We start from the raw sequence: 12,643 nt of genomic DNA on the forward strand, positions 1-12,643 counted from the left end.
GGGTGACTTCCATGTTCTCAAATTATGGATGAAAATAGATTATAATTCAGAAATTATAATTAAACTACAACATTAAGAACCATTGAAAGTAATACTATTACAAGGACTTTATTAAACTGTCAGCATCTCAAAGCCCAAAAGTCAAGTGCATTAAAAATCATAATAACATATACTATGACTACTATCCATATTTAGAGCAAAACCTTTGTATTTACTATATGAGGTTTGTTATTAGAATAAAAGTGTGTGTGTTTGGATGGGGGGAGATCCATGAGATCATAGGATTGTTTCCTTTCTAGTGATATCTGTAATCAATGTAAGGGATTTGCATTGGGAATAAGCCTGAGCATTCAGCAAGTGCTCAACTGTTCTAGAGTTGCTGCATTCACAAGCTAAAGCCACATTTCTGAGTTTACAATAGGACTGCAGCATTGCAGTAGATTAGCTTCCTTTCTCAGAGGTATGGCATTTTAATAACCCTTCTCTCAAGAAGATCTATATACATCTATTCGGCTTAGGAAAATATGAGTTTGGATTTTATTTTTTGTGTTTTCTATATCAATTTACATAGTTCATTCTATACCCCAAAACTGAAGGGTGATGACCTTGTTTGCTCTTTGCCGAATTCTGCAATATATCAGTAGGATTAAAGCAATGCTGGGATGACTCCGCAAAATTATTGCAAAATGTCAGCTTTTATTTCGCATTTCTAAATCCCTGAGGTTGGAAGTGCATGCGTAATGCGTGCCTGAAAAAAATTCCAAAGGCTTGAGGAGGGGGTTACTGCCTTGTTCAGCTGTGTTACCCCAGACCAGCAAATTGTAGATAAATTATGCAGATCCTTCAAAATTTACAGAAATTATACAAAGAAGGCGGGTATGCTGATTAGCTTAACATGCTCTACTGAAATAGGTTTTTGATCTGGTCTAGTTTAAGACAAAGTAAAGTATTAAAAACGACGTGTAAGTAAGCACTGCACAATGGCAGCAATTGGATACTACAGTAATTTCCCTGGCTCGCTCTTATGGAAATGTGAGATTCAGAGTTTCATTAAACACTAACATTTTCTCCAAGGAAATAAACTAGAGAATTGGTGCTTCACCAAACTAAAAGTCTCATGTTTTCACAGGATGGAGTCAAAGCAGTTAAAGTAGGATCAGGCCGCTATATGTGGAGATAGATCCAATATAAGAGAGAACTGGGATCAGAGGGGAATGTGTCCTCAGAGACAAGTGTCCCTGGAGCGTCTTTCATATTTTCAGTCTTCTGAGCCTAGTTGCCTCCCCGGTTCAGCTTGTGCTGGGGCTCTATGCATTCGTACAGTGCATGTGAATTGACTCATCTTCTCCAGAGGTACAGAAATGCTCAACTACTGAGTAGCGCTGCTTCGAGAACGGCTGAGATGGCGGGATGGCGAATAACACTTGTGAGAAGGGGAACGCCCTCTCTGTTTGGGACTGCTGGTTCTGGTCTGGCTATGCATCCCTTCCTGAAGTACAGGGATTTTCAGCTGTTGAGCAGCACTACTCCGGGTCCGACTAAGCCGGCGGGATGGCGACCGACACTTACGCGAAGGAGAACGCCCTCTCCTTTTGGGGCTGCTGGTTCTTATCTTGCTCCGCTGACGGGATAATGAACGGCAAAGGCGGGAAGGTGATTGTCCCCTCCATGTTTTGTGTCCTAGGGAGAAAAAAAAATACACTGACTGTCTATTTCTTCAGGAGGGACCTTCAGTGCAAAAGCATCAGCCATGCTGCCTACATTCTCTGCCGCCTCAGAAATTTTAGGTCTGTTCCAAGAAATTGATTTTAAAGCCAACATCTCACACATGCAAACATTTAGCCTCAATGTGAGCTTTCCTGCTGCCGAGCAAATAGAATATAATTATCTTCTACTGCTCAGTATCAAGATAGCTCACATTGAGGCTACATGTTTATATGTGTGAGATGTTGGCTGTAAAATCAGTTTCTTGGAACAATGAAAGCACACTACATCAGTCCAGAAGCAACTGAAATTTAATAGTCACCAGACAAAGAGAAAGACCTTCCAAGATCTATATTAGATTTGTCTAAAACTGGCAAAATTGGGCAAATATGGTTCCATAGCAGGAGACTTCCACAAAAAAGTGGTACCACAAAAGAAAAGGCTCGCCTCCTTGCTTTCTGTCATGCCTTGGATCAATGTTAGGTCTCACTCAAAACATAAAGGTCTAGACAATGTAGGTATGAAAAATAAACTTCCTTCAGGTATCCCTGTTTCAGTATATATGCCTTAAAACAATATGATTTGACTGAGGCTTGAGCCATATCTAAAAAGTACTTTAGCTGTATATTCCTGCATGGCAGGAATGGCACAGGTGGGCCCTGCCAAATCTATCATTCTTTTTCCCTTAGTGGAAATACCGTATATACTTGAGTATAAGCCGACCCAAATATAAGCCAAGGCAGCTAATTTTACCACAAAAAATTGGGAAAACTTATTGACTTGAGTATAAGATGAGGGTGGGAAGTTCAGCAGCTACTGGTAAATTTCAAAAATAAAAATAGAAATAGATACCAATAAAATTACATTAATTGAGGCATCAGTAGGGTAAATGTTGTTGAATATTTACATAAAACTAATTTAAGATAATAATACTTTAATAAGATAAGACTGTCCAACTCAGATTACCTATATAAACCGACCCGAATATAAGCCAGCCAGGACCCTCACTCGAGTATATGCCGAGGGGAGCTTTTTCAGCCCTTTGTAAGGGCTGAAAAACTCGACTTATTCTCAAGTATATATGGTAACCTATATCAAGGCAACTTTTTTCAGACATATAGCAAAGAAGCACAACAGTAGAAAAAGCCAACTCTCAATATTACAACATTTATGGTCTGTTCTTCCTTCAAAGAGTTCAGAATGGTGATTTATCTTCACGTCAATCCCACATGGTCAATTAGGATAACAAATTTGCTGAACTACTGAGCCCCATACCCTCCTCCTAAGCCTATCCTAGATATTTTCCTAACGCCACCATTTAGAACCAAGTTTTGTTGTTTTTTAACCCTGTTTTTTCACCTTGAATTTCTGCTCCGCAATCTGAAGAGAATAGCTGCTCCGGAAATCCAGAATCTATGAATAATGCTTCATCCTCTGCACTGAGGACAGATTCATGAAGGAGGACCTCTGTTTTGTTAGGCAATAGCCTTTCTAAAGGGGAAAAGAGATAGAAAGACAATACATGCTATTAGCAAATAAATATAAAGTTCTGAGACTGAAGCAGGTCACATATGACTGCCCAGGGATCATTTTTTTCAAAAGCCCCAAAATGGTCTTAATGGGATCTAGACTGCATTTCCATATACTGGAAACCTTCTATGGTTTCTGTCTGTCTAAAACTGAATGTTGTTTGTCTGTTGGCATTGAATGTTTGCCATATATGTGTTCATTGTAATCTGCCCTGAGTCCCCTTCGGGGTGAGAAGGGTGGAATATAAATACTGTAAATAAATAAAAAATAGTCAAAATATAATTTTGCCTCAAAATTCTCTCCAGGGGCCCATGGCAACCCAAATACATGTGGCCATGTCTCATAAAGAGTGTCTGGGGGTCCAAAAATATTACCTTTAATTCTTTGCAGGAGCAGGTCTAATGGAGCCCCTTAATCTTGCACAGTTGCCCAACCATGGAATGGAGGCTTAATAAGCCACAACACATAACTTCAATGTTATAGTCTGAGTCAGATATAATGTGCTTTATTGTAATTAAGACAGGAAATGGTCTGGAACAGCAATTCTTAAATCAAGGAACACGAAAGGCACTGCAGACTGATTCAACCAGAGAAGTCAGCCATAGCAGAGCACTTGATGAACCAACCTGGACACTGCATATTATTTGAGAACACAGAAGTGCTGGATCACTCTAACAACCACCCTGTCAGACAACACAGAGATGCCACTGAAATCCACAAGTGTGTGGACAATTTCAACAGAAAGGAGAAAACCATGAAAATGAACAAAATCTGACTAACAGTATTTTAAAAACTCTAAAATCAGGACAGTAAATAAAGAAGAACACTCAGGAAACAGGGAATTCCAGGCATGAAACAATCAGGGCCAGCTAACACCTTCCAAGAAAGGATTCCCCCAGGCAGGAAACAGCCAGGCTTTGAATGCCCAGTAACCATCTCCCTAAACAGTTACTCTACTCCCTAGTCAAGAATGGAAAACGGAATGTTGGTGAACAGGAAAAGAGGTTTAAAGATGGGTTTAAAGCCAACCTTAAAAACTGTGGCAGAGACCTGGGAAGCCCTGGCCCTTGAGTGCTCTTAACTGGAGGTCAGCTGTGACCAGCAGTGCTATGGAATTTGAAGAGGCACAAATGGAGGGTGAAAGGGAGAAACATGCCAAGAGGAATGTACATCAAGCCAATCCTGACCGAGACTGCCTTCCACCTGGAAACTGATATCCTCACTATGGAAGAACATGCGGGTCAAGAATACAAAAACAGAGGATATTCCTGGAAACTGAAGAGACCTCGAAAAAACTAAAGTTCATAAAACAATATAATTTCAAAAATGCGAATAAGCCAGGGAAATTGCTAGCAAGAAAATTAAGAAGAAAAAGGCAAAAGTTGCACATAACAAAAATAGTGGAAGAAGGGAAGACCTATGCAAATGTCACAGAGATTATAAAGCAATTCAACAAATTTTATAAAAAATTGTATTCTAAAGAGGTAATAGATAAGGAGGAAGTTCAAAAATACATCAGCAATCGGAAACTTAAAAAAACAACAGAACAACAGAGAGAATTCTTGAATAGGGAAATATCGGAAAAGGAGATCGACCAAGCAATCATGAAATTAGACAATTCCAAAGCTACGGGGCCAGATGGATACACGGCGGTGTATTACAAAAAGTTAAAAGAGGAACTGATACCTAACCTTAAAAAAATTATGAATGAAGCTCTAAACAATCAAATAATACCTGAATCCTGGAAGGAAGCCAATATAGTTATGATTGCTAAGGAAGACAAAGACCCAAATAATGTAAGAAACTATAGACTAATTTCTCTATTAAATGTTGACTATAAAATATATGCAAATATCTTAGCAGAAAGATTGAAAAAGTTTTTACAAGAGTGGATTCAAAAAGACCAAGCCGGTTTCCTGCCACAGAGAGACATTAAGGACAATTTAAGAACAATACTTGACATAATAGAATACTACGAATCAAACAATCAGAAAGAATTGGTGCTGATATTTCTGGACGCGGACAAAGCCTTCGATAACTTGAATTGGGACTGTATTGAAATTTTATTACGAGAATTGGATATGGGCTTTTACTTTATCAATGGAATTAAATCAATCTATAAAGAACAAACGGCAAAAATTTCAGTAAATGGGCAGGAAGGAAGCAAAATCAAGATTGGCAAAGGTACAAGACAAGGATGCCCTTTATCGCCACTACTCTTCATTATGGTCCTGGAACTCCTGTTAAATTCTATAAGAGAGGATGAAAACTTGCAAGGCACAAAGATCAGAAAAGATATATACAAGATAAGGGCATTTGCTGATGATGTGGTATGCATCGTAGAAAATCCAAATTTAAACATCAACGATTGGCTGCAAAAAATAGAAACCTATAGTCGAATAGCGGGCTTTAAAATTAACAAAGAAAAAACAAAATTTTTAGTAAAAATATGTCTAAAACAAAGCAACAAAAATTACAGGAAGTATCAGGACTAGAGATCACAAAGAAAATAAAATACTTAGGAATCTACCTCACGGCTAAAAATGCACAACTTTTGAAAAACAATTATGAAGAGACCTGGAAGAATATACAAAAAGACTTGAAAAAATGGTCTTTATTAAACTTATCATTGCTAGGAAGAATTGCAACAATTAAAATGAACGTCCTTCCAAAACTGCTTTATTTATTTAGAACAATCCCAATAATTAGAAATAATAAAATATTTAAAAATTGGAGCACTGAACTATCCAAATTTATTTGGCAGGGGAAAAAACCAAGGGTAAAAATGCTAAATTTGACGGACGAAAAGAAAAGAGGAGGTCTAGGTCTTCCGGATCTACAACTATACTATGAGGCAAGTGCATTAGGTTGGGTTAAAGACTGGGCAACTTTAAAAGACAAATCGATGCTAAATTTGGAAGGATTCGACCTGAGAACAGGGTGGCATGCCTATATGTGGTATGATAAGAAGAAATTGGAAAAAAAAATTGGAAACCATTTTATTAGAGCAGCCCTTATTAAAGTATGGGAAAAATACAAACGAAATTTCTACACAAGAACACCAAGATGGATATCACCCCTGGAGGCATGCCACAGAAGAGAAACTCCAAGAAGGAATTGGCTAACTTATAATGACATAATTAGAAAAAGAGAGAGGAAGTGGACACTTAAATCACAGGAAGAAATGAAGAAAATAGACCAAGAGATTTCGTGGTTCCAATACTTTCAAATAAAGGAGTACTTCAATCAGGATAACAGAATTGGCTTTGAGGAAAATGAAACAACATGGGATAGAATTATGAAATCGGATAAGAAAATAATATCGAAATTATACAATAAACTTCTGGAATGGTCAACGTTGACGGAAGGAGTAAAAGACTGTATGAGCATGTGGGCAAAGGATGTAGGCCATACGATAATGTTAGAAGATGTGGACAATTAAAAATAAATGGACATATGCACAGGATTTAAAGGAAAATTGGACCAAGATGATGTACAGGTGGTACATTACACCCCAAAAATTGGCGAAAATGTACCCAAAACTGAGCGACAAATGTTGGAAATGTGAAGAAAAAACGGGGACATTTATACATATGTGGTGGAACTGCAGAACGGCTAAGAAATATTGGTCAGAGATTCATGAAGAGATACAGAAAATCTTAAAGGTAAAAATTCGATTGAAGCCAGAATACTATTTGCTGGGAATAATTGATGATAAAATGGAAACTCTCATTTTCTATCAACGGCAGCCAGGATCAATTATGCCAAAGTGTGGAGATCAAAGGAGAAACCAACAATAGATCAATGGATTTTGAAGATAATGGACATTATGAATATGGATGTACTGACCCAAACATTAAAACACTTCCAAGGAGTGAAATGCAAAAAAACAGACTGGTCACCATTAAAGAAATATATGTTGCAGAGGAAAATGAAAATGATAATAACGATCTAGAAGAGAATGTAAGAATGAAACAAAACAAGGTCTAGATAAGAGTAGGGGAAGCCACAGTGAACATTAAAGACGCGAAAAGAATAGGCCGCAAAGAAGGAGATTGGAAGTAGACGATACCCCTTCCCTCCCCCCGTTTCCCCGTACCCCATTATCCCTGGAGTTAGACATATAGTATAGAGTAGATAGACCCATAGAATAGTCCTATCCTTTCCTACTTTCCTATCCCTACAATTGTTCCCCCACTTTTTAATGTATTACTTTTGGAAAAGAGGTTTCACAATAAAAATCTACAGAAAAAAAAAGAATAGGGTTCCACAGTCACCTACATATCCACCACCAAGACACTACACGTGGAAGGCCATCATACTCAGACAATAAGGAATCGCCTAAGCTAATTTCCCTAATTACTCTTATTCAATTATCAATCTCATTCTCCTTACAATTTAATTTGTCTTTCCATTTTTCACACAAAGTGTGTTTTGTATTTTTTAATTATATATATATATATATATCTCCCCCAATTCTTTTCTCCTTCTCTAATTTCCATTTAAAATTTGGTCTAAGTCTGCTTCTGGGCTTTCCTTTCTCTTCCATTCTGTAATCCTTTGGCTCATTCTATGCCATAATAGCCAGATTCTTTCCCCGCCCTTATTCTGTGTTATTGTTGTGTATATGCAGTTGTGACAATGTTACAAATTACTTACATCTAGGTAAAGGTAAGCAAAGTGAGTTTTAGAAAAGCCCTGAAAACATGGCTATGTGCCCAGGCTTTCGAAGATTAAAAAGACAGCCCGGACTGATTTACGGCCACAGCACAAGGATTTTGGATGAATGGATTTTTAACCATATGTTTTATATTTTTATATTGTTTTAATTGGATTTTCATTGCTATGTTTTAATTATGCATAGGCATCAAATTGTTGCCAATTGTGTACGCTGCCCTGAGTCCCTTTGGGTGAGAAGGGCGGGATATAAATGTTGGAAATAAATAAATAATAAATGAAGGATTTCCCCTGACATTAAGTCTAGTTGTGTCCGACTCTGGGGGTTGATGCTCATCTCTAATCCAAAGAGCCAGCATTGTCCGTAGACACCTCCAAGGTCATGTGACCAGAATGACTGCATGGGATGCCATTACCTTCCTGCCAGAGCAGTGCCTATTGATCTACTCACATTTGCATGTTTTCGAACTGCTAGGTTGGCAGAAGCTGGGGCTAGCAGTGGGAGCTCATCCTGCTCCCCGGATTCGAACAGCCAACCTTTTGGTCAGCAAGTTCAGCAGCTCAGCAGTTTAATCCACTGTGCCTCCGAGGGCCCCTTACTTACATCTAACCAAATAAATATATATATATTTTAAAAAATCTACTCTAATCAGCCAGAACTCGACTGGCGACCAGAGGACTTTTTCACCGGCTGCCCCCAAGGCTGTGTAACAACACTTTAGTTTCTCTGCAGCTCTTTTCCTGGACTTGCATTGAGCACCAGGCGATGACCCAGAAATGTCGACTTACTCCTGACTCAGCATTCTTTCCATGGGAAAATGAAGGGGAAGCAAAGAGGAGAGTGGAAGACATTATGTGATGTAGTTGCTAGGCAACAGCAGTCTTTGAGTTTCCCAGACACCTTCAGGTGAGCGGCTTTAAAATATGTATTTAGGTTTCCTTTCAAAGCATACTATTTTCAAAGAGATCACCCTGTTCTGTATAAAAGAGGGAAGGGGGAAAAAAGTCTTGGGCCATCTTTCATGCTGACCCATTTATTTCAGCCTAAGCATCCCTGGGCTACAGCCTGCTTCTTTGCCTGCAATTCATTATTGCGTGGGCACCGGAGACTCTTTGAAAAGAGGGAGAAGAAAAAGCCTGAAATCTCTTTGTCATAGAATAATAGAGCTGGAAGAGACCCCAAGGGCCATCCAGTCCAATCCTTTGCTATACAGGCCTGGGCTGTGGCGCAGGCAGGAGAGCAATCCAGCTGCAACCAGCTGCAATGAATCACTCTGACCAGGAGGTCATGAGTTCGAGGTCCGCTCGGAGCCTATGTTTGTCTTGTCTTTGTTCTATGTTAAAAGGCATTGAATGTTTGCCTTTATGTGTAATGTGATCTGCCCTGAGTCCCCTTCGGGGTGAGAAGGGCGGAATATAAATGCTGTAAATAAATAAATAAATAAATAAATAAATAAATAAATAAATAAATAAAGGGAAGCACAATCAAAGCACCCATGACAGATAGCCATTCAGCCTCTGCTTGGAAACCTCTAGAGAAGGAGATTCCTCCACACTCCGAGGCAGCAGCACATTCCACGGCCGAACAGCTCTTAATGTCAGAAAGTTCTTCCTAATACCATACATCAAGGGAATCACTGACCACATAGGCAAGCTGATGAAGAAACACAACCTACAGACTATCTACAGCCCCACCAAGAAAATCCAACAAATGCTATGTTCAGCGAAGGATAAGGGGGGTTCTCCAACCACTGCAGGAGTATACCGTATACCATGCAGCTGTGGACAAGTCTACATAGGGACCACAAAACACTGCATCGCCCAAAGACAAATAAAGGAACATGAAAGGCACTGACTGAACCAGCGAAGTCAGCCATAGCAGAGCACTTGATGAACCAACCTGGACACAGAATATTATTTGAGAACACAGAAATGCTGCACCACTCTAACAACTATCATGTCAGACTACACAGAAATGCCATTAAAATCCACAAACATGTGGAAAATTTCAACAGAAAGGAGGAAACCATGAAAATGAACAAAATCTGGCTACCAGTATTAAAAAAACCTCTAAAGTCAGGACAATAAATAAAGAGCAACATTCTGAAAACAGATGAATTCCAGACATGAATCAATCAGGGGCAGCTAACACCTCTGAACAAAGAATACCCCCAGGCAGGAAGAAGCCAGGCCATGAATCTGGCAAGGCCATTAATGCTAATCATGGTGATTAATTAAAACATTCACATTGCCTCCAACAGACAAGAGTTCCTTCTCCCACCCTGGACCTTCCACAGATATATAAACCTTCCTTGCTTAGTTTTTTCTAATATACCTCACAACCTCTGAGGATGCCTACCATAGATGTCGGCAAAATGCTTCTGGAACATGGCCATACAGCCCGGAAAACACACAACCCAGTTCTTCCTAATGTTTGAGTGCAATCTCTTTTCCTGCCATTTGAACCTATCACTCTGTGTCCTAGTCTCCGGAGCAGAGAACAATGAGACATCCTTTCCAAAATTTAAACATGGCTATTATGTCCTCTCAGCCTTCTTTTTCACAAGCTAAACAGACCTAACTCTTTAAGCCACTCCTCAAAGGGCTTGGTTTCTGAACTTTGACCGTTTTAGTCACCCTTCTCGGGACACGTTCCAGCTTCTCAACATCCTTCTTGAATTGTGGTGCCCAGAACTGGACATAGTGTTATTCCAGGTGAGATCTAACCAAGGCCGTAGCCGGGGGTAGGGGTTCAAACCACCCTCAAAAATCTTTCAAGTCAAAAAAATACCTGATTTACTCATGAATTTTAACTGCTTAACCAAATCTCCAAGGCAAGTCTATGAGAAGCAAAAATTAGAGTCTCTCCAGCCCCTGGTGGTGGCGCAGTGTGTTAAAGTGCTGAGCTGATGAACTTGCAGACCGAAAGGTCCCAGGTTCAAATCCCGGGAGCGGAATGAGCGCCCGCTGTTAGCCCCAGCTCCTGCCAACCTAGCAGTTCGAAAACATGCCAATGTGAGTAGATCAATAGGTACCGCTCCGGTGGGAAGGTAATGGCGCTCCATGCAGTCATGCCGGCCACATGACCTTGAAGGTGTCTATGGACAACGCTGGCTTAGAAATGGAGATGAGCACCAACCCCCAGAGTCGGTTACGACTGGACTTAACATCAGGGGAAAACCTTAACCTAACCTACCAGAACTGCAGACATGATCTCAACCAAGTTGTGATTATTCACACTATCATTGCCTACCTTTCTACCGATTTATGTTGCAATAGCAGCAATAACTGACATAGTGGAAGCGACTAGGTTGGCCTACCCACAGCCAGCAGGCAAACCCTAAGGCACGGGGAAGATTGGGGTTGACCTGGATTGCAGATGAAAACCGAGGAAACTGTGGTGTCTGCCACTGGTTCCTCTAATCCAGTGGTTCTCAACCTGGGGGTCCCCAGATGTTTTTGGCCTTCAACTCCCATAAATCCTAACAGCGGCTAAACTGGCTGGGATTTCTGGGAGTTGTAGGCGAAAAACATCTGGGTTCCAGGTTGAGAACCACTGCTCTAATCCAAGGCCTGCCAAAGGAGCAAAGACAAGAATATGTGTCACTGTTAGACCTTGGACTGTTTCTGATGACCAAGTGAAAGCTCAATTAGTGCAAAATCCACAGACTCCATTACCAGGATATGTGTTTCTTGTGGATAAGAAGAGGCATCTAAGTTTTCAACCCAAATGGTTCAGCCGATTTCCCTGGTTAGCCTACTCCTTTCATGTACAAGGTGCGCTCTAGAAGTACGGTGTGGTGTTTGGAGGAGAAGGTGGGGGTAAAGGTGCTCATCAGAAGCTTGGTGCATTAGTTGCTAAACCATTTGTGCGATGGAAAGATACAATAGAAGTCTTCAATAGACACCAAAATGCAGAGGACCATCAGAACAACTTGTGCTTGGCTGAAAGGTTCTAGTTAAATCACAGTGGAAAACATCTTTATGTAACCTGTCATCATGATAAAGGAAACAAGAAGCAAACAGAAGAAAATAGAAATAAACTTCTGCTAATTGTGGAAATTATTGTCCTTTGTAGCCAACAAGAACTGGCTTCAGAGGGAGCAATGATTCAGGATTTATTACCTGTGAAGAACCTTTGCACAATGGTGGTCATTTCAGGGCCTTGTTGAGATCTCATGCCAGATCAGGAGACACCGACCTTAAAAGTTATCTCGGAAAAAGAGTTTCAACTCCCCCCGAATTTTTTGTCTGGCTATGGGCCTGGATCTAACCTAAGACCTTATTTCAGCTATTTTGTCTATTAGCTTCTATTTCCAAGCGATACTCTTTCCCCTTTCACACCTTCTCCCATTTGGGAGTGAAAAACGTGTTTCACCTTCATGTCTTTCCTGAGGCAATATAAGGGAAGAGATCTCACTGGAGAAAGCAGTGGTCATTTCTCTCCAGAATCACAATACATACATACAGTAGAGTCTCACTTATCCAACATAAACGGGCCGGCAGAACGTTGGATAAGTGAATATGTTGGATAATAAGGAGAGATTAAGAAAAAGCCTATTAAACATCAAATTAGATTATGATTTTACAAATTAAGCACCAAAACATCATGTTATACAATAAATTTGACAGAAAAAGTAGTTCAATATGCAGTAATGCTATGTAGTAATTACTGTATTTACGAATTTAGCACCAAAATATTACGATGTTTTGAAAACATTGACTACAAAAA

The 12,643-nt window shown here is 39.9% G+C and overlaps 1 protein-coding gene across 6 annotated transcripts in view; it reads right to left on the minus strand.

Moving 5' to 3' along the window:
• Positions 1-82: 82 nt before the first annotated feature.
• LOC100565946 (uncharacterized) overlaps positions 83-12,643 on the minus strand; it is a 47,576-nt gene continuing 35,015 nt past the window's right edge. For 5 of the 6 annotated variants that reach the window (XM_062971210.1, XM_062971212.1, XM_008122598.3 and 2 more), the window contains 2 exons: positions 3,064-3,195; positions 83-1,680 (listed from right to left, as the gene is read on the minus strand). In XM_062971210.1, the coding sequence (XP_062827280.1) occupies positions 1,370-1,680; positions 3,064-3,195 (443 nt within the window). In that variant the 3' untranslated portion in view covers positions 83-1,369. The remainder of the gene's footprint in view (positions 1,681-3,063; positions 3,196-12,643) is intronic. The other variant, XR_507627.3, reaches the window with a different exon arrangement.

This window comes from Anolis carolinensis, chromosome 2 (genome assembly GCF_035594765.1).
Source record: "Anolis carolinensis isolate JA03-04 chromosome 2, rAnoCar3.1.pri, whole genome shotgun sequence".
Classification (NCBI taxonomy): Eukaryota; Metazoa; Chordata; class Lepidosauria; order Squamata; family Dactyloidae; genus Anolis; species Anolis carolinensis.